The 23,797-nt window shown below is 40.4% G+C and overlaps 1 protein-coding gene across 19 annotated transcripts in view; it reads right to left on the minus strand.

Annotated features, from left to right (window-relative positions):
- The window catches only part of myo18ab (myosin XVIIIA b), a 152,830-nt gene that overhangs the window by 42,559 nt on the left and 86,474 nt on the right, over nucleotides 1-23,797 (minus strand). For all 19 annotated transcript variants that reach the window (XM_079675542.1, XM_079675541.1, XM_079675540.1 and 16 more), the window contains 3 exons: nucleotides 8,759-8,887; nucleotides 1,233-1,376; nucleotides 663-752 (listed from right to left, as the gene is read on the minus strand). In XM_079675542.1, coding sequence (XP_079531668.1) covers nucleotides 663-752; nucleotides 1,233-1,376; nucleotides 8,759-8,887 — 363 coding nt within the window. The remainder of the gene's footprint in view (nucleotides 1-662; nucleotides 753-1,232; nucleotides 1,377-8,758; nucleotides 8,888-23,797) is intronic.

Consider the following 23,797-nt stretch of genomic DNA (forward strand, 5'->3'; position numbering starts at 1 on the left):
CACCAGATGCGCATCTCAATCACCTCATTTCATGTAACGGTCATCAAGGATTGAAGAGATCATTTGCTGAAGTCTTCTATTCGACCAAATTACCCCTTTCATAATTTTCTCTCTATTAACAATTTTACATTGCTGTAAAAACATCTCCCTCAACTAGATATATTTCAGTTATTCAAGTAAAAAAATTACATGATATCATAATGTAACTCTATGGAACCCCTGTTTACCAGTTGCTTAAGGCTAACAGCTAACAGCCGATAGCTAACAGCCGATAGCTAACATAAAAGACCTAAGAGCTAAAAGCTAAAGGCCAACAGCTACCGGCTAACGTTAACACAACCAACAGTCAACTCCTTTTATCATCTATATTTCTAATACCCACATGTCTTGTTTGTTTAGAGTAATTGGCTAAAATGTTGCAGTAATATTATTGGTTAGTGGTATGTGTCTGCTGCCTGCTACATTCTGAATTTAAACACTAAAAATATAAAACGTTGGCCTTAACCTGTTTTTAAATATGGTGAACCAAGATCTATCTCAAGAACTCATATGTAAAGCTTGATTGAGATTTTTTAAATAATTACATGTATTTTTTCCCAGAATTTGAAAACCCAAAGTGCTGCTCTGGACTGAACATGTGTACGTCTGTTTCTGTGTTTTACCCTGCTCTCAAGGCGGTCGCTGCTGAGCCTCAGCTCGTTCCTCTCCTTCTCCACCTTCTCCAGCTTCTGCTTCAGCTGCTGGATCTCCTCCTGAGAGGAAAAGACAAAGATATTAATGTTGGTGAGGACACAGCATACAAGTGATCAGCATGTAAACTGTGCTCATGGCTTTCCCTTTGGCACAACCTCTGATATTTTACTAAAATGTGAATCACTATAAGGTGGTGAAACATCAAAAAGAAATACACAAATATAAATAAATAAGAAATACTTGGAATTTTGAAGGGTATTTTAATATAAATAGTTACATTTTAAGACCACAGAGACGAAATGAAATAATGCTGACGTTTATGAATCTAAATCAGTCTTCAATAAAAATGATTCACGTTCCTTCAGAACTTTGCCTGATTTCACTTGTACTAGTTCAATAGGTGAATACAAAAAGCACAACATTCAAAACAATAGATAAAGATACAACTGTGTGTGTGTGTGTGTGTGTGTGTGTGTGTGTGTGTGTGTGTGTGTGTGTGTGTTGTGTGTGTGTGTGTGTGTGTGTGTGTGTGTACTCACATCCTTGCCACGGATCTGCTCCTCAGTGAGCTGCACCTCTATCAGAGGTCTCACGGTGGTGAAGAGCTTCCACCATGGCCAGCCTTTGACGCCACGGTTCTTCTTTATGTTCTTCTGGATGCAGCGGATGGCCAGATGTTGGATCTGTCAAACACAGAGAATATAAGTCAGAGGAAGAACACAATTCATTGCATTCATTGTGAAAAGGCACATTGTGATGTCAGTTTTGCTGATACATGAAGGGTTGCCATATTGTGACAAAGGTCTTGATATACTGCTTACTGCATGTTAGATTATTCACTGATGGATCTTCAAGCAAACATGTGGGAGGAGGTAACATTTTAAAGACTGAGCTAACCAGGGGCTCCTCCAAAATAAAACATGTGGACATGTTCTTCTGGAAATAAGGACCCCTCTTTGAATCAGACTCAACAACACAGCTGCAGAATAAACTAAGGCATTTCAACCATTTCTATACAATAGATACCTTATGATCACACATGGCTACAAATACAAATAATCAGGACTCTCTTTACTTTAGCATTAATGTGCAAGTAGTTCGGATAGTGAATGTATCTTACAAAGATAAACAGAACCACCAGCGTCACACGACCAGCGCGTTAAGGACACAGGAAGTGATTGCTTCTCTAACTGCACAAAATCATAACACTCAATTAGGTCATATTGCCTTCTACAGCAAAGGCAGGACTATTGACACAATTGTTACTCTGCAGAGAGGAAACAAATCAAACATGATGGCCAGTTTTCATTATCAGGTTGAGAGATGACATGTAAGCCATTACTGACCAGTGAGTGATTTAAAATTAGCCGTGTGGCAGGAGGAAAGGAAAGATGAGCAGCTTGAGATATGTTGACCTGGGTCATTTCATTCCATCTTCATCTCACTTTATACTTCCTGTTAATGTTTTACACTCATCTTGATCTGTACCAAAACATAATTCTCCCTCAAGCTTCCAGTCAGCAAAAATGGAAACTTCTCTTATTAATGTGCATTCAATTTGACTTATCCTAGATAAATAATCATGTTGTTGCAGTGGATATTATACACGCTTCATGGTGTGCTTTTCAATCTGCTTTCCAGTTCGAGCTAAGGAGAAGAAGTCTGACAGGTCATCATTCACATATTTAGAGAGAATGATGTGGATTTGCTTATTTCAAGAGTTAGACCAAGAAACAAAATATTATTTTTTGGATTTTACATTTTGGAGGACTCGTTAAAGGTAGAATCTTCTCAGTGGACAGTACTCAATCAAAGTTAACAATATAGTTGCACGCAAGTCCAGGCGCATCACCAGAATTACACAATTTTAAAGAAAAAGTTGTATTTTGACACTTGCCCTGAAACATCGATTTAATTTATTTGATTGAAAACTGAGTTATTTACTTACTAATGTAATTCTACCGCGCGACTCTCGGCACAAACAGCAGCTACATGTAGTGTGTGTAGAACGGTCCTCATTCATTCAGAGTGTTTACAAGAACAGAAGTATACAGGTAACTCTGGTAACTGGAGAATGAGTTTAGATGTGCTACTGTAAACCTGCATGGTCAGTAATCCAACCTCTTATCTTGTATTGGATGCATTTTATCAATATTGACCATCATTTGGCCTACCACTGGGCTAATCAGTGTAATATGTGTGCATGCCTGAAGACATCTTGTGGTTGCGGAAAATCACAATTCTGAAAAGGTATTTTATTATTGTTTCATTCGATGCCAACACCACACTCCTCTTGTTGCTGCTTTAGTTTGGACAACTAGGGACACTGACAATTGGTGTCTTGTTGACTAACATTGTTTTTTTTAACGTTAAGTAATAACGTGGGAAAGAGACAGCGAGGATAAGGGGCCTGTAGAGCTGGCATCGTATTTTCACATCTAACTCATTGTGTTGTTTATTTCCACTATAACAAGAGCTTTTGAAATATTAGGCAGTTTGAACTGCAGACCATCCGACCCTTGAACTAAGCCTGTATAAAGCTTTCCAAATGTCACTGAAAATATGATCCTAATATGCAGTTTTTGAATATGTATACGAATGCATTTCATCTCTCATCATGCTCAGGCTACTAACACGTGTAGAACCAAATAATACTATGAAAGTTGCTCAGTGATACATGAAGCCTCAATGGCCTGACTCTGGAGAATAAAATACCTGGATAGCACATAAAGCTTTGCACTTCAGCTTTCCCAAAGCCCCGCCTCCAATCCACACTGTCACAGCAGATTTAGAACTTTTTTACAACTTTTAAGACTTAATGATTTAAATAAGGGCTTTTAATGTTCATACTGAAGGAAAAACTATATGCTGATTTACAGACATCTCTTTCCCAGTGTAAGTCACGGGAAAGTCTTTTTGGGACAAATAACATCAAGTGTCTGACACAGAAGTTGTAGTAGCAACTACTGGCCACTGTGAACATTTGCTTACAGACCTGGATCATCTTCTTGGGGGTTAAATTAAAGGTAGGGTAGGTAGGAACGGAGAAACCAGATTAAGTGTGCTAGAATTTGAAAATACACAACCGGAAAAAAATCTGCCTCTTCCTTCAGACTTCCTTACAGAGCCCCTCCTCCAACACACACGAACGCGCACATGACCAATGAGGGCACGAGATAAGTTTGTGCACAGATGGAAGGCTGACAGGCAGGTAGGCCATCCAGTTACTTTAGCCGGGCCGGCTCAGATGATTGGTCGTGGTTTTTACAGTACTACGGCTTCCAGAGATGACATTTTTTAATGTATTTATTGTCAAAGCACTTAAGATATTCATTGCTTTCGGGATGTTAAGAGCATTCCATGGAATATAACAAAAAGTGTGTCTGAAGTGAATGACCTACCCCACCTTTAACATGATTATATCAATTATTCTATAAATATTTAGTGTAATATCACATTTCGCTACACTGTAGCAGAAGGTAATAGTGATAACCTTAAATGATAGAAGAAGAAACTGTGACGTGTGTCCTCTACCTCTCCTTTACACCTGACACCAACACACACACAGTGCCTGCCTGAGCCCACCTGTTCCTAGTAGGGAGGAGGGGGGGGGGACTGTCTTTAGGCAACTATTTAATTAGGCTCAGTGTTGGTTTGCTGGCGGTGGAATCCCCCCCCCCCCCGCTCCTCTGCTCTCAACTGTTCCCCATGAATGTCAGAGAGACGGAGAGCAGAGGCAGACGGCAGGCTTCAAAGCAGCCAGCGGATCTCTTCTATTTGTCTATTCCCCCGTGGCGAGGCTCAGTCTCTCTTTCTCCAGCCTCCCTTCCTTCCCCCCTTTTCTCACTTCATCCTCCTCTCTCACTTATTTCCTGTAGTACTTTGAGCGCTCCTCGCCCTGTAGGGAGAGAGAACTTGGAAGGAGCGGGAGACTTTCCCCAGAGCAGGAATAACAGACTAGATGGAATAGCATTTTATTGATTTAGTTTTGTGGCAATATAATGAGGGCCTACATTTGGTAAACTGACTGCATTCATATAGCGATGTTCTACTCTATTCAAAGCACGTAGCACCGTTGGCCATGGTGTCTTTGGGTTAAGTATCTTGCCCAAGGACACATCGACATGTTGACTGCAGGGACTGGCTATTAAACCACCCACCTTCCGATTGGTGAGCCACAGCCACCCCATACCGTATAAATGGACTTTCGTCAATGAAAAAACTACTAATTTGCACAAAACTAATTAGAGCTTTAGTCACAATTCAAAGGCACCCATTTGTGATTGCACAACACTGTTGGTGAGATGATACTGATTTACTACATTGCCAGAAATCTGATTCCACAAGCTGTTTGGTTATTCTGAACACCACAGATTAAGGAGTGATGACAGACTCAAACAGTAACAACCAGGTCTGCTATGAGTCAAATGAAAAAGATTCTTCCAAAGACTCTGGAACAAACCTCCAGGAAGCAGCAACTCTTTAAATCTGAAGACTTTTCTTTACTGCTGCTTTTTATTGTATCAAATAACTATTCATATAACTGTACTGTATTTCTTGTATCACTGTACTTGAATTGCTTATTTAATTATATTCTTGGCTTTTTAATGACTGTTTTAAAATCTATTCACATTTTATTTGTATAATGTTTATCTTTTCCATCATGTCTTAATGCTTTGAATGTCTTTTGGGGCCTTGTTGAAATGTGCCACATAAATAAACTAGCCTTGCCTCACACTCTGATCTGGTCTGATGAACGAAGAAGCCACAGAACGCTTTACTCTCATTTTTGCTAGACTTTAAGTTATACTTTGGAAGATTGTCATTCATTGTATTTACATATAATACGACCTCTCATTTCATTTTTTTCAAACACACAAGGTATTTCAATGAAATGGATTTCTGATCTCAGTGACACAAGCCTCGGTTATCAGAGCTGCTAACCAACATTTCCTACTGATGCTGCTTCACAATAAAAGGTCACAGCTGGTGACATATAGGATGCTTTTTGGAGGATTACTCTCAAATGTTGCAGGGGGCAATGCAAGTGGAGGGAGAGGCTGTATATGTGAGGCCAGTGTATGGGTTATGATATGTTGATACTGTCTGGGATAACCAAGGCCCCTGGAAGAGCCAGGCTGTTGAGGCGAATTTGCGAATTGGCCAAACTGTGGTAACACACTTCTAGTCCGGGACGTTGGCCCAACAGCACTTTTTACCCTTGATTTACATTGGAAAAGAGAACGCCTGTTAATCAGCGTATATTTTTGTTTTGGTAAATGAACTACCCAGTATGAACGCTTTTATAGCCCGAATCCAGACTTATTTTCCCTCTCCATTCATTTGACTGAGCAGAGATCGGCTGCAGGGCTTAAGAAAAACTCAAGTGAGCATGCTCTTTGGGCCCAGCTAATTTTTGAATCTACAGTTGGTCAATTTTTAGCTTCATGCACCACCATGTACCTATAGTTTACAGATGTGGATGAATGGCGTGAAATCTAATCAAGTGTTAAATCAGACTTTAGTTCCACCTGGAGTACATTCACAAGCTACCCTGCAGTATACAAAGTCATTCAAACTAGCTGCACCTTTACCAGCTTTGAGAACACTTTCATGATCAATCATTATAAAACCTATCATATATATTATTCTGAAATGGACCAATCTGCACAACGACTACTTTACACAGAGTATTCCTACACTCTGGTACTTCTACTCAAGTACAAGATCTAAGTGCACCAGCCACATAAAAGTAGTCTCATTATCACTCTGTGATAAACACAAAGACATCTTGTGACAATGCCTCAGTCTGTCAACTTCCCCTCTATCAACAGCTTAGCACCCAAAAGAAAAAATAAGGGGAGTAGGAAGAAAAAGCAACTACGGTAAAGTGTGAGTGTTCTTCTTTTTCCTACAAATGCTCCATCCAAACAAGATAACAAGTTGTTTAGAATGGTCAGAAGGAAATAAACCCAATCCCAAACACCATCAATTACATGAGATTACTTTATAAACTGAGTCATTGGGTGTGTGTGAGGTGAAATCCAAATGCCCTTGAAAAGTATGAAGCCCAGAGCAGGAAGACAGAAGAAAAAGTAAGAAAAAAGCACAACAGGGATTCAAAGCGTAATCTCTACCCAGTCACAAACACACGCAGACACACACATTTACTAAATATTAGGGCTGTCAAACGATTAAAATGTTTAATCAGATTAATCACAGCTTAAAAATGTATTAATCATGATTAATCACCATTCGAACTATGTCCAAAATATGCCATTTCTTTATGTATATTGTTGTGGGAATGGAAAGATAAATGAAAGAAGGCGGATATATCCATTTAACATACAGTATGTATGTATGTTTATTATAACATTGTTCTGTGTGTCAAAATGAAAGACAGCCCACACACCTATCAATCATCAAACCGTGGGGTCTTATTTCATTAAGTCCCCACGGTTTGATGATTGATAGTAATGTTGTATCGATGTATATAGAGATGTATTACAGCAAAAGTATACTCCATCAGGACTTCCAGCAACAACACCACGCCGTTATCTTGATTCTGATTGGCCAGAAGACATTATCAAAGATGTTCTATTGAGAAGACGATCACTACGTGCCAAAAGTTTTCAAAACTGTTTCTAGTCTTCGGTATTTCCAGACAAGTGGCTACTGAAATCAATCTTAAACTGCTGTCTGTGCAATTTACTCGGCACGAGTTGGCGGACTTTATTTTGCTTACTTTAACATCATTTTTCATAGTGGGGCTAAGCCATTTCTCGGTATGGCTGTAGCCTACCCCAGCGCTGCCACTGGTGGGATGTATGGGACGGGCCATTCTGCACATGTGTTAAATGCGTAAAATATTTTAACGCAATTAATTCAAAAAATTAATTACTGCCGTTAACGCGATAATTTTTACAGCATTACTAAATACACAAAAGCTGTGCACCGCGCACACACACACACACACACACACACACACACACACACACACACACACACACACACACACACACACACACACACACACACACACACACACACACACACACACACACACACACACACACACACACACACACACACACACACACACACACACACACACACACACACACACACACACACACACACACACACACACACACACACACACACACACACACACAAAAGGCAAAGACAAAATCCCCTACAAGGGCATCTCATCAAAGCTCATTTGGTTGCACTGTGAATGCATCTCCTTGGACTTGAACGTGTTTTATTTCACCATGAAGTGTTCAGTGAAGCTTTAGAAGAAATATGCACACAGGATAAAGCCCTAGCCCTTCACACAAGGACCATAGCCCGTCAACTCCTCTTCCAGGACTGTGCTAGAGTCCTAGTGTAAAGGAGAGCGGCATCTGTCCATCCCATCAGGCCCATCACCATGCAGGGAACTGACATCTGAAGCTCAGATTTGGTGTGACACTGAATGCATCAGTAGTGAGGGGATTGAGTGGAAAGCAAAGAAGTCACCAGGAAACAAAACTGATGTCAAGATGCAGATAAGTCCCATCCAACAAACAGCAATCTACAAAAATGATAAAATCAAGATATTTTTAATATACTTTTCACTGATAATGTGAATGGGTCCAAAGTGATCAATCCTATCGCTGATATCCCAATTGTAATACCAGTCAAAATCATTTTAATAAAAATGTGTTGTTTTAGGCTGAGTCGGTATAAAAATACTGACATATTTGATGTCTTAGAAATAAAGGCAAAGAATGTATTCAGCTTGTACCAACAAAGATGTACACAAACCATTGTCTTGTAAACGGTGGAACAGAAAGTGGTAAATGCTTACTAATTTACGGGTTTTAGGAATAATTCCTGCACCACTTTATAAAGCTCATATACATAGTTTTGTATATTCCCTATATTCATTGTATAACCACCACATAACACAGCTTTATATGAGTGAAACCAGTTATTTATCAAGCATGCCTAGAAAGTAGTGGAAACTGCAGTAAAAATGAGGTTCCAATGAGGAACATGATGGAGTGACGCTGCAGCTCACCTTCCTCTTCTTGAAGGCCTGCCTGGCCAGGTACCCTCTGCAGGCGGCCTGGAACAGAGAGATGTTCCTCCTGGTCTGGACGTCCCGCTGCTCCTCCAGCCTGGACAGGGTCCCCGCTCTGAAGAACACCTGCAGGAGAAGAAGGACATTTAAAACAAGTCTAACACACTTCTACCCTGGAATGTCAGGACACCCGGTAAGAAGAGTTTACACATAGCGTGGCCTCATACAAATGCAGACATTTTACAATGACAGAAAATGTATTTTTGACTTCCAGACCGTAAACTTTGCCAAACCATGTTCGACCAAATGTTGAGCAAGGGATTGTAAAACTTGCTAGAAATGTTGTATTACACCTGCTAAATGTCTTCTTATGTGTATATATTTCATTTATCTTTTATTTTATAAAAAAAAAAAAATGGAGCAACTCTCACGTAACCCAGTCACCCCCGGGTTAAATAAAGTATTCTGATATGAAATAATTTGAAGAAAATGTAATATAGACGAAGCCATCGACAACTCCACATTCCTCCACCTGGTTAAGGACTCATTCCTGCACCATTCCACCATGAAAGAAGTAGTTAAGTGAGGAATATACTATGCAGTGGTTGATGATAGAACTGCTGCTGTTTGAACATGTTTTGATTGAAGCTGAGAAATAAGGCAGTGCTGTATGTTGACGGGTTGCCCATAAAAACCTGTTAAACCCCAAGCCTGTTTTTCAGGTTTCAGGCTCGAAAATGACATTCCCAGAACAAATGACTATACAGTGCATGACATTAAGGATTTTGGGAGATGGCCCTGTGGGCCATTTAAGCTAATTTACAGATGGCCCTGAGCCCAATAGAGATGTCCCTGAAAAATTCGCACGGACGAAATGGCACGAAGTTTTTGGGGGGGCCTCCCCCTAGAAAAGAAAATATTTTTGAAGGTCTTACTGTAGATGCTGTCTGGTACATTCTCTAGACTGAATTATAAGATGAACCACCACAATATTATATTGTACAATTTCTTCATTTCACTTGTTTGTTTGTTCTTGTTTGTGTTTGCTCGCTTGCATGCCCTGCATAGCTATAAGAAATACTTAAGTTGTTGGTCAAGACACTTTCCATCTGATGAAGGCAAATGCCTTCCCAAAAGTAAAAAAGTAGAACACATTACATTCAGTTGTAACTGCCAAAACAAACGTTATTTACACTATTATGGCCCCTGTTAAAAATGTTTGTAATGTTATCTACTGTAAGTTGGTCGAATGAATGCTTCCTCATCCGGAAGCTGACCGAGCAGACCCGAGCAGCAGTCGAGAGGAGCCGAGCGCATCCGCGAAGCACACAAAAAGGCGACGTAAGAGTTCCCGTTAGCCGGCAAATCTAAATATCTTTGGTCAAAATAATTTCCATTTAGCGCAATACCGCTTCAGTTGCGCCACTTATGTGACAGACAAGAATAGTCAATTCTAATTTCTAACACTTAATGTGGAGAAAGAGATGTCCTGTATGGGTTGATTGTGCGTTGATCTGTTGGTAATGCCTCGGGGTTCCGGTGGGCATGTAAACAAATGCATAATGCTGCGCTATACTTTGTGTTCACCCAGTTGCATAGCGACACTTATTGTTTAGGTGTCTTTTAATAAGCAGGTAGTCATATCATTAGCTAAAACTAGCTGGATCTGATCGATATGGACATAAATGTGAGTGAAGTCTAATCTGACGGGAGAGAGAGATCAGCTGCTGCTGACGAGTCGACACGCAGCGCTGCATGATCACATGCAGCGGTGAGCGGACAAAACACACACTTCAGGTTAGAATATCACACGTAGCTATTTTAATTACCTCTCAAACTACCGTAACTAGTTATAGATATGTTTAGTTTTACTGTCGGGTCACTCATTACTGGATCCGCGAGCTGCACGATTCTGGCATAATAAGATTGCCCGATCGGGCCACCAGCAGGTGAGGTTTCATTGCCTGAGCTAAATACTCGATGGCCCCGGGCCATCGGGCAGTCCTTAATGTCGAGCCCTGCTATATCTTCACTTCTAAAAGGGGTAAATTAATAATCTTTTTTCTCAAAGCAATGATACAGTACACATGTGAGTTGGATGTAGAAAAGTCAGAATCAATATAGATGTCTTTATTTTATAATTAAATTCAGAATTTACCCCCATTACGTATAGTGAGTTAGCATTTGTTCACTTAGTGCTAATTCAGAGGCTTGGTGTTACCCTTGAGTTTCGTTTAGCTAACAATTGTTAATATTGTCTTATAGCTGAGTTTCTTCCCGTTAAGGGGGTATGACACATTAATAGGTTGTTAAATGTTAAGAAGCCCTGAGACACAGTTTTGTGAATATTGTTGTGTTTTGCATGGGGTTTAACAGGTTAAGCAGTGACGAAGAAGCAAGAAGTCACTGCTGGTTGGCTTAAATAGAAAACAAATGGTGTGTGTGTTTTGATATCTGATGCAAAACACTAGACCAGCGGTTCTCAAACTGTGGGTACAGCAGGTGGTCCGTGGAAAAAAGCTAAATAAAATCCACTTTTTACTATCAAGGATTTTCGGGGATCACCTCATATGTGACTTTCTCTATCGAAATCAGTCGCATTGACCCGAAGACACATTTTGAGTTGTATACACTGTTGGAAAGAGGAGATTCCTAGCTTTCTAATGATATCAGGCACTGGGGTAGTGGTCGTTGGGCTCATCGGACATTGATGAGAGAAAATCTCTAATGTCCGAGTGCAAGTGAATGCACCACAAGACACGAGCCTTGTAACCCCTCCCCCGGCCCTGGCGCGAGCGTGGAAATATGATTGGCGGCGATTTCATTTTAACTGGACGGCGCAAAACGAGAACCATCCAGACCCAAGTACTGTACACGGAAGGTACGAGGTATTTGAAGTCTACAATGACAGAGAAGAGACTGTCAAGTTTGGCTGTAGTCAGCATTGAATCAAAACGCACTAAAGCTTTGGATCTTGATCAGTTTGTGAGGCGTTTTGCTGAACAGATGGTAATCGCTGCATCATAACAGTGATTGACAGCTGATAGGAATAATATGATTGTTAATATTATCATATTAATTCAGACAAACATCGATCAGACAGTTAATTAATGTACTTATTGCAGCAGTCTGCATAGATTTGGTACCCCTGGTCCAAGAGTCAAACAAACTAATTCAGTTATTGTTCAGTTAAAATGCATTCAATTGGGCCTATGTCTGCCATCTTATATATTTCTATTTAAGGCTTTACTGATGTGACACAATAATGTCACCTATGTTATTGAGTTAAAATGTCAATATTTTTGGCTTTCCAAGTTAACATTGATTGATATGACTGCGATTAAATCAGCATATACTTCTGCCAGGGGATGCCACCCCTCAAAATCTCCTGCCACCCTCTTGCCACCCCATGAATAGTTTTCTAGATCCACCCCTGAGTAGGCTATATTTTTCGTTTCGTTTATTTAATAAGTGAATTTCAGGACAACTTTGGGAATTTTTTAGATTTAAATAGATTTTGAAAGTGGAGATAGAGAGAGAGAGAGAAGCAGCGCTGTCTGCTTGGTTGCAATACTGTTGCTCAAGCCTTTATGCAACTTAGGCCTATACATTGTTTATGTTACTTATATGCCTGTGTGTCCATGGTTTTGAGTCTGTGTGTGTTGAGTGCAGCACCGTCTGCTTTTTGCAGTACAGTAACTAAAGTAGGAATAAGCATAGTGGTAGTTTTTTGTAGACCTGTCTGCCCGTTTTGTGAGTGCACTGTGCGTGTGCGCACTTGTGGCATTGTTTGGGATGACCTAATTAAAATACCGTCCGCCGTCCTCTTTGAGAAACATACACAACGCAGACAGACACTGGTCACAAAAGTATCAGATAGGCTTCAATTTTCTTTTGATCGTATATAATTAACTATAAAAAAATATTGGCGTTTTAACACTAAGTTTATATATGTACTTATTTTTACGGTTTGCATATGAGGTGGTCCGCGAAAATCCTTGATAATAAATAGTGGTCCGCATAAACAAAAAGTTTGAGAACCCCTGCACTAGACTACTGTTAGACTAGTAGTGCAACAATGGGACAAATCATTAAAAAAATTGTTTAATCTTTTTGACAATAGTTTTGATCAACAGTTTGATGGCACGAAAGTCATCTGTCAATTGGCGCCCAATAAGGGGCAAGGGATAATTGGTGTGTATGTCCTGTGTGTATTTCCTGTTCATGCTGGTAAAAGGTCGATCATGCTAAACAAGCTACTACGCGTTTTGAAAATGCAGATATTTTCTACGTGTTTTAGAATATTGCTCGGTTACTCTGTGCTTGTGATATTTGTTAGTGTCTTCCCTGTCCCTAGTAACTTTCTCTGTACTTCCTCTACCCTGATGACAATGCACTAGTCCAGAAACATCCCTGTGTCTTTCATCGCCTTTGCTGATGATTTGGACAGCAGTGGTGCCATTTCCTGAATGCCAATGAGTGCACAATTTCATTTTAGACTGTAAGGAGTCACGGTGGGCTGTAAAAGCCTACATCATAATGCCTCTTACTCCTTCTGAACCATTTGTGTCTGGGGACAGACATTGCTCTGTTCCTTGGCCCTGAATTAGCTGGCAGCTCTTTGTGGAAGTAGATTCATTAAGCAGAGTTTGAGTGACGCTTTGTCCTTCAGAGGATGTGACTCTTCTTAACGCTGTCTGTAATTTCCAAGATTGGCAGAGGAAAGGAGAAGTATAGCTTGGAGTAAAAGCTCAAATGAAGATCTTTGTTTGAATGTCATGCAGACCTTGGTTGTCTACGCTATGGAACCATTTTGTACCCTGTAACACATATTTACCCAGCCGAAAAGCATGGAATGAACATTTAGGACAGTTAAGATGCTTTTATTTAAGTTTATTTGTATCTTTGTGAAGCTTATTGAATTGAGACAACAGAGTGGTGCAGTGATGACATATTTGTGTGGGCCAACCCAGAAGTTAGCATTGCAAGGGCTGTTTTTTTTCCATTGGATTTTGAACAATTGATGTTGAAATGCAGTTGCCAGAAGTAATTTGCTAACATAAACCACCCATAGTAAGGTCACATGACTTCAAAACCTAACTGGTAAACTAAAGACAGCTATGTTTGACATGATGACATTTAGTGGTCTGATTTAGTCACTCGTAGCAACTGCTATTTTTAAGACACTTAAAGCTTCAGACAATAACAGGTGGGATGTTTACTGACATACTTTGTCATGGAACAAAGCGTAAAGTATCTTGCAGGTTGCATTAACCACAGTCTTTATTTCTGGAAGCTAAACACATACAAAAAGACATTGAATTCGAGACGAGGGAACCCTAAGTACTTAAATGCTAACTAATTTCTAGGGTTAAGACTCATTCCTTCACCACTCTATTGAAAGTTAGGACATTGGATTATACGTGAATTCGTTTTTTTAGAAACTTTTCTAAAGTAAGGTATCCAAAGAAGAATTGCCAGTATTGAAACTATCATACAGGCATTACTATCTTTAAAAAAGGTACAATCATTCCCAGACGTAGGGGAGACTTTATGGTTGGTGAGGAACAAGTGACTGCGTGGGCAGATGATGTCAAATAGCCTGGGAGGAAATGACACATCTGGGTAGCATGAAGTGCCGCGCTCCCTGTAGACCTATTTGTCAGTGTGGGGATGTTTTAATGATATCAGGCAGAGAGCCACACACTAGTTGGCAGGGAAAAAGAGTGGGGGGGGGGGGGGGGTTGGCAGGCAGAAGTGGATCGTCTGTCAGCCACCTGCACAGGCCACTGCATGTGTCACTGGGAACACTTTTACTTCAGATGATGATCATTCCTACAGCGAAGGCATATAATGCCGTTTGTTATTCTCTCCATCCGTACAACTGGTTTCAAATAACCTTAATTCTGATGTGGGATTGAGACCCAGACGCCTCCTAACAAAAACAACTGTATACTGTTTTGCTAACATGGCTATTGTTTTACAAACCTGGTTTCCACATGAAAAAAGCATTGACGCATCCATTAAGCATCCCCCTGGGCGTTTTACATTCCGCGCATATGAATTTGACAGTTGCTTTATAAAGGAGACGATCGATGGAAATAGAGATTTTAAAATATGAAAGCACATCAGTTGAGTAAATGTTAATTTGTCATAGATTAAGATGTTAAGGATTAAAGAAGAATAAACTAGCAAACAATCTGTAGCCTATTAGCTAGTTGTTTTGGTTTGTCTTGATTTGTACACAATTACATTATTTGAGTGTATGTATTTTGTTACTTTCCATCACCTTCAGGTTATATGAAATAGAATGCTGTAATGTTTTTCAGCATCTCTTGCAATTGCACAGACTTCAATGGGAGTTGCTACAGCTGTTAATGTAGGAGAGGCAGTCAGTCAGTCAGTCACCCCCCAGTGAAGTTATCTCTAAACTAAGCCAGCTAATTTGTGTGGTCTGATCAACATTTAATTGATCACAGTTAGCAGCACATATCATATTTTTTTAGAAGTAGAAGAGTAGAAGTGGTATTACATAAACGTTGTCTAGATGGGGATGGCAATGTTGTCTTTACACCTCCATGATGAAGGCGGACGGGGCTAAGTCGATGCGGAAGTGGGCGTGGTTTAATCTAAACTAGGTTGGAAAAACGATAGACGCATCCTTGCTCCAAAATGTTGGAAAGAGCTCCATGTTGGTATCAGGACAGCAAAAAGTCTACACATCTGCAACTGCACATTGGCCAATTAAAAACAAATCTGCACTTACAATGGTTTGGTTTATTGAAATCTAATGTACTTACGGAATGATTGCTTTTTTAGTATCTATCTTTATAGTGTATTGCACATATTATTAAGTTGCTTTGGATAAAAGTGTCAGCTAAAAAAAAAGAATGTAACAAAATGATGTGATTAGTATTTTCACTACCATCAAGAAACATACCTACATTGTAATTAAATCATATTCAGATAGGGGACATTTAAAAACATTTTAATTAGTATTCACATTTTCCAGTGCACAGTCTGACTTGGCAGGTAGCTACGCATTATGGTAAAATAGCTTTAGGAAAAGATGACTGAGTAATGTGTCGCTTGAGAATTAATCATATGCTATCCTCCACTTTGATGCAGCTCATTTATTCATTATTCTAAATGATTCCCACACTGCATGTGTTACACAGTATCATTAGACAGAGTGAGTGGCCCAGTGTGTGGGTTGGTGGCACTATGCCTTCCATGTGGGTTTGTTGGACCTGTGTGTGTCATGCGCCAGTAAAAATAATATATGCATAAGTAATATTAGTAATACGAACACCTCAGAGCAAAAAGAGTTGTGATTTGAAACGTTCCCTAGGCTTGGGAAAAGAAGCGGGCTGAGTAAAGGAAGACACACACCGAGGCAAGGTTAAGGTCGCAGCAATGTCTGCCAAGGCACTTCTCTAATTGACAGCTCACTGTTCTTTATTCAGCAGACATTCACAGATCTAATTAACAAAACCATCAGGCTGTCTTTTTCCTTGTGATTAGATGTTTTTATTATCTCAAAGAGTTGGAGTCTGGCAGTGTGTGACTGCTGCTTGGCAAACGGTCACAGACACAGAGGGGCAGCGGTCAGCTCCTAAAAGATTAAGAACAACAGGACTACTGAAGGAGAACACGACTCCTCCATCGCCACCTCAGCTACAAAGGTAGGCGAGTAGAATAGAGAACACTTTTTCAGTGTGTTTTTAATTGAGAGTGTCACTGTGTGAAAAGACATTGGAACCACAGTTCTTGATGGCAAGACAAAGACGTGTGGTCAGGAAAAGACACACATTTGCCTGATTTAAGCTGACGTGTGGAGTGTTTTATGAAATGGAGAATTCAAATCAAACCCTGTTTAAATGTCCGGCTCATGTACATGTACACGATGTAATTTAGTCCCTGCATTTAACCAATCCTAGTATTAGGAGCTATCACACAGTCCTGGTGAGCAGTGTGGGGGTCTGGTGCCTTGCTTAAGTGCACCCAGCCCACAAGGCAACCTGGCACCTCTTAAAGCACCAGTCCACTCTGTTCTTGGTCCATTCTGGCACTTGAACCAGCGACCCTCCGGTTTCCAAACCAGTCCCTACTGAAGCACTACCCCCCATATATGTCAGCTCTATTTTGGGGAGGTCGAGATAAATCATATTGTTTGGTGGATGCAGTTTGAACCAGAGTAGCAGCATGGAGGTCGGATCGTCACCAAAAAAAATAAATAAGTGGTCCGAAAAAGGTTCATGACAAAAAAAATACACACAGCCTTCCTCAGGCAGTGTGTTTGTACCGGGGACAGGAGACACCCCCTTGATGAGAAACTGTAAGAAATGATCGGGGAATCCCTCCGGAGTGGAGTCATGACGACTGGATCTGAATTATGTTTTCGTATTTGGTGGTTTGTGTCCCAGCTGTCGATCAGCTGTGCGCAGCGTCTCCACTGCAGCAACTCTACAGTATATCCACCAGTTAAAGGAAATACAACTAATGTGTTGTGTTATATTAGCTGTACAATTTACCACATATGGTGTTCTTAGTTTCCATACCTCCTGTGTTTTATGAGCGACTTATCAAGTCTTAGCAAACGGCATAAAACATGATTAAACATGATAGTATATAAAACCATGCTCGTACAACCTATAGAAATGCAAAACGGCGTCAGTTTAGACGTAATTCTGTCCTCATGCTTACCGCATCATTTATGAGAAAACTTTTCATAACATTAACACAACATATTCAAGGTGGTTTTAAATAACATATCCGTATTTATTTATTTCTCCAAGTTATGTTTTTGTGTGCACTGAGGAGTCGCAAACAGGCGTTTGTTTAATCATTTTAAGATTGGCTTTGATCAATGTTTGAAAAATGAATTCTTCATATATGATAAATGAGAGGTAACATTTTATTTATGGTATTATTTCCACATATTTCTCTCCATTCTTCCTTCTGCCAACGGTGTCGCAGTTTCTTGTCTCTCCCGTTTTTGTGCTTAGTGCGTACGCATGGGTTAGAGTTTGCGTCGAGGACCACACGTTTTCCAGTCAAGTTAGTATTTTATAAATCGCAAACATTGCGTAGAAACTGGCGTACGCCATTTTTTGAGCATATATCCCTTTATAAATGAGGCCCCAGATGTTATATTCAGCATCAGTACTACTACATCCACTCTGCTGCTTTCTTTTGCTCGACAGAACTACTTTGTAGTACTTCCTACTCACTATGTTATTCTGTGTGTCACCACTCAGAACTGCATGTTTCATATTAAACGCCTACCACAAAGGTTTTTTTTTCACTGGAAGTCAATTTCTTGATTCACCTATTACTTCCTGCTGGGGTTCTTTTAATAGTTGCCATGCAACTGTTGATGGAACTCACCAAACTTCCTGCACATTAGAGCAGGAAAGAATGGCGTTGCAAATCCTTCTTACATTGTGCAATTCAGCATTAATATATTATTTAGTGGGAAAGCTGATACAGCATTCCAACTACTTGTTCTTCTACGCACAAATTCTTTATTATTATTATTCCGCCGGTTATTTTGTCCCTCTTCTGCTCCCACATTCCACATCGCAGAAACTCTGTTCAAACATCAAAACGTTCAGCTCAATCGGGAATTGATGGCTGTTACTTTTCTCATTCATAACTTACATAATTCCTGAGATACATCCCATAATTCATCAAATTCTTAACATGGAAGTCAATGGAGAAACTCTTCAGACTTGAAAAATCTTCATGCGACTTCAACTGCTAACTGTTCCTTCACACTTTCACTCAGAAACCTCATTCCAAATTTAAAATGTTACACATCTTTCTGACATTATTCGTGGAACACAACTTTTAAATCAGATTCATACTTTTAGAGATATTAAACATTGTTCAGACCTTGGTACAGAGGCCTTCTTCAGATGTTAACATTAGTGTGTATTGCGCAGCTCGTTAAGGCTAGAGTGCGTGATGTCACAGCTAGAGTGGAGGACAGCTTGAAATTCGCCTTCATATATATATTTTTTAAACCTGTCATAATTCCCAAACCCTACACTCCTGAGACAGAATTTTTCATGAAAAACTTAGGAAAACATCTCTTAGCTTGAAAAATTAAAACAATTAAGCAAAAATATTAAACAAAATGCCTCTTGAGGGCATGAAGTGACAAAAACTCGCCATTAAGGCCAATTGTAAATTCAGCGTGATTTTTCCTCACAGCAGCAGCCGCACACCTTTAGTTAATCTGCCAAAAAGACCACATTATTGACCTGAAAGTACACAAAAAGTACACAAAAAGCACACTTCAGATGCTCAGGGTCCTTGAGATGCTTCACGCGTTGAAATTTCACCGATATCTGTTATGGTTCTTCAACAAAACGTTCACATGTAAGAGGTTTATCTCTCATTCAGAACAATGGAAAGGCTCCCCTCTCACTGATTACTGCACATCAACATGGAAACCTTTGATCTCTGAATTGGAGCAACCTTCATGAAACCCAACTTCCCCTGGATATATAATAGTTTCTGATTCTGCTTTGTCAATTTCTTACTCTGAAATAAAACATCTGTTCAGTAAGTGTCAACATTCACTGACACTATCTTAACGCAGAATGAGAAAGCATCAAACAAGATACCATTGATGGGCCATTCATTATTATTGTAGACTTATTGTAACAAGGACTTTTTGGAATTCAAATAAAGGACTCTCTCTGCAGTAAACAAGGTTAACCCTCCTGTTATCACCATTCAATGTTTAGCGTATCTAAAGAAATGGTTCACATTATTTTCTTTGCTTAGTATTTCATGACTTTTCCTAATTTAGTGAGGACTAATGGGTAAACATAAAATGAACATGAAGATCTTTTTTAAATGTCCTGTACGCACTTTGTACGCATCGGTGTTCCTTGGGGTCAATTTGACCCAGGCTATTTGGCTATTTTAGTGGTATAAAACATATAAAAAATATCAATATTTTACACATATTTGTGTTGATCTTGTATGAGAGGGGTGCCCAACCTTTTTTGAACCGAGAGCTACTTTTAAAGTTGCCAGTCTGCCGAGATCTAGCAGTCCAAATAGAGAGGCGTAGCCATTACTGACAGCCTATTACCAGGTAAATACACACTTCTACTTGTATAAAAACGACCTTTGTACGATTAATACTTCATAAAATACTGCAGATCCTTTATCTTACCTCTTTCTAATCAACACACATACAAGTATTTAACTGAAGTTACACAACAGTGTTGTTGATACAGAGTTGGAGTTTATTCACACGTCACATACTACAGTGGGTAATGTAGGAAAAAAAGAAAAGACTCTGAACCCTTTCTTTGCCATTATTTAAAAATAGTGTTGATACAAAGGTATAAATTAGGCTTACTAATAAGACGACTCAGATCTGAAGCTACACAGGAATCTGCTGCCAAAGTGCAATAAAAAAGACAAAATTAATAGAATCAAGCCCTTTTTTTGTTGCATTTTAGTAGAATATAAAAAGAAATGCCTTTAAAATAGGATGCAAGCAACACTAGTTTCTTAACCTGAATTGATAATAGACTATAATCAATTTAAACAGAACAAATCTTAATGTTTGCATTCTTATACCATTTTGTACAATAATTATAATGAATAAGTTCAAACAAACAAAAACTTACAGCTGATTAATAACGGTATCTAACTTGAGTTTTTATTATATCAAAAACCTGTTGAAATGCTACTGTTATTTTTGACTGTCCCCAAAAAGCGCGTCGTCAGCCTCCAGGAATACTTCTTTCACAACTTCGCCGTCTTTGAAAGACTTCATGTGTTTCGCAAGAACCTGACACGATAAGACGCTATGGTAGCAGCCTTGCTCTTGTTGTTGGGCCTGGTGAAAATGGACTGCTGTGCATTTAGCTGTCCTTTCAGGCCCCTCCCCTTTTGGGTTCGTAAGGCAGAATTAGGAGGGAATTCCGTCTCGTAGCGTTTGTGCACTGTTTTGAAATGCCGCTCCTAAATTTCCCTTCTTCGATAAAGCTACGCTCGCATTGCAGATGAGACAGATGGACTTTGAATTGCAATATATAAAACATATAATCATCCTCCCACTCGGAGTAAAAATTATATGTTTTGGGCTTTTTTGCTTCTGCCATAATTGCGGTCTTCTGTGTGTGCGGACTGTCACTCCTGTTGACACGGACAAAGTCAGCGAACTAGTTTGGACTGCCCACAAGCCCCGCCCCGACACATGGGGTCACGCCGGCCAATCACAAAGCTTTGATGCGTTCAAATGCATTATTCTGGCACAGGAAGATTATGTTATAGGACATTAACGATAAAACAGAATATTGTTGTTCTATTTTTAGACACATCTCGCGATCGACTGGTGTATGATGATATTGAGGTGACTATTAAGGTCCGGACACACCGAGCCGATTTTGGCCGTCGATAGATTTCTGGCCGTCGATTCGCGTCCGGTCGCCCTACTCATATTGGTGTGTCCCGTCCCGTCGTGTCTTTTCGGCCGTGCAGACACCTTCTGCCGCTGATCAAACATGTTGAATCGGTAGGCAAAAGGTTGTCGGCTAAATAAATCACTGATTGGCTCTTCAGCTAGCGATTCACTAGTGCATGAGAAGCGAAACGGAAGTGAGGGACCCAAACAAAAAGAAGGCAAATCTGAGATTCCATTTAACTCCAGCTCTCGACACAGGTTCGGGAAAGCCCCATGAGCTTCTCGTTGTAGAGTGAAAATGGAACGCACACGCTATTTGTTGTTGGTTTATATCACGCAGTCTGTTCTTCTTCTCTCGGTGTATCACGCAGTCTGTCTACCGGTTGTTGCCTCTTTTGAATCACGAATACACACTAACGCCGCCTGCTGGTAAGGAGAGTTATTGCCACTCACGCATGCACAGTGCGTGGTACTTGGCCGTCGGCTCAAGTCTTTGCGGTGTGTTCCAGAGTGCGACTGTTGGCCAAGACGCAGGAGACGTGAAGCGACACAACAGTCGGGTCCGTTTGGACGTGTTCTTTGGTGTCAGATTGGTGTGTAGGGGCCTTCACATGCAAATGTGTCATTGTAAAAAAACAACTACCCTCTGCTTTAGTTATTGGTCCTTTAACAACATCAAAAGATCAGTGGTTTCAGTCAGTGAGATTTTATGGTCACATAATAGGAATTCTGGATACATAAAGGGGTCTGTAGGGGGGAAGGTTGGGGTCATGTTTTATTTAAATGGTTATTTAGGTAGTCAACTAAGATACCTAAAGCACCAGAGAAATACATTTTGGTTAAAATGTGGAATATGATCATTGTCTTGAGTTTTAAACTACTGGGGTCAAATTGATCACAGAGGATAAAGGGTGTAAAGTAAATCTGAGGATAACAGGAGGGTTAAAGAGCCTGTGACACGATTTTCCCCCATCATCCAAACCCATCAATTTGAGTAAATATTGTCCCCTTGAAAACCGTTACTGAACTGATTTTGGATATTTGTACTTTGATAACCATTAATCTGCCCTTCAATGTTGACCATTTCCTGGATCTTCTCGGGGATTCTTCAAGTCCCGCCAAATTATGGGTGACGTCAATGCGGGCAAAGCGCTCCAGCTGCACCGTTCAGGATCCCAGCATCTGCATGTAAACGCACGATGGCGCACACAGCAGCAAGCTCAGACAGCGATGACAGTTTAATTTTGAACATGTCTGAGAGCTCATATGAGGCTGAAGGATCGGTTTATTTTGTATCTGTTAGAAGTTTAGGAATTAGGTGCGTCAATATGGGCGATCATACGGTCATGTAGCCAGTGGTGGACTGGGACTAAAAATCAGCCCGGGACTCTCGACCGGCCCACTTCGGTACAACTAGTAAATTGTCAACGGGGGGAGTGGGGGATGTGCTAGTGACTTATCCGACCGGCCCACTTCGGTACCGGCCCATCGGGATTCGTCCCGATGGCCAGTCCGCCACTGCACCCAGCCCAGCCCACGTAAACTGTCAACGGGGGGAGCCTCGCTGCGGGGAAACGGTGGACCTAGTGTCCCGATCGGAGTGGGAATAATAATAATAATAATAATAATAATAATAATAATAATCCGTGCATTTTATCCATTAATTTCCCCAACATTGTGGTAAAAAAAAACACACGTATAATCCAAGTTGGTGTAGGCCTACTACTACAACCAGTGGTGTAGTGGGGATGTTTAACTGGGTGGACGGGGTGGTGGGTAGACGGGAGACACTATGGACGCGCTCGTGAACTGTCAACGGGGGGGGGGGGGGGGGGGGGGGGCTTGGGGACCTCTGTGTCGCCTGTCAGCGCAACTTACATGATGCCGTTTAGACAATATAATAATAAAGGGCGGTGCCGGCTGTCAGCGAACCGATCCGGCCTTTCTGCGCGACTATCACTCAAATGCGGGACATAGTCTCAATGTGTGGGACGCGGGACAAATAATAAAAATGCTGTGTGTGCAGTCCCGCACAGTGCGGGACACCTGGTCACCCTACACACACAGTTCTGCCCCTCACACACACACACACACGCTTCAAATCAAGTTGCATAAATGCTTGAGCTACGTTTTTATTATAATTACTGTGAAATCTGCCTATTATGTTTTCGTCATTATTACAACAAACACACACTTGCAACTGATAACACTGTCAATGATTTTAGATGTATTAGACTATTTAAAAAAGAAATCATGCTTCAAATAAGTGGGGGTACGGCGTACCCCCGCGTCCAACGCCCACTACACCACTGACTGCAACTACAAAAAGCTAAGGTTTGTTTTCTCATCAGGAAATGCAGACCGGCTCAAACAAAAGATTTTTACATCATCATCCTCACGATCATTTCATGTGTCATATGTTCGCCGAATTGACATGAAAGCACTAATAAATGTAGTTTCATCCACTTGAGTTTACAAAAATAATCGATTTGTTTTTACATCACATCCGACGGGAGGAAATTCAGCAGCTCTCACTACCGATTTTTAATCCTAATTTAATCATCATCTTCACCACGATCATTTATGTTTATGTTCACCGA

This window comes from Notothenia rossii (assembly GCF_949606895.1).
Source record: "Notothenia rossii genome assembly, chromosome: 4".
Classification (NCBI taxonomy): domain Eukaryota; kingdom Metazoa; phylum Chordata; class Actinopteri; order Perciformes; family Nototheniidae; genus Notothenia; species Notothenia rossii.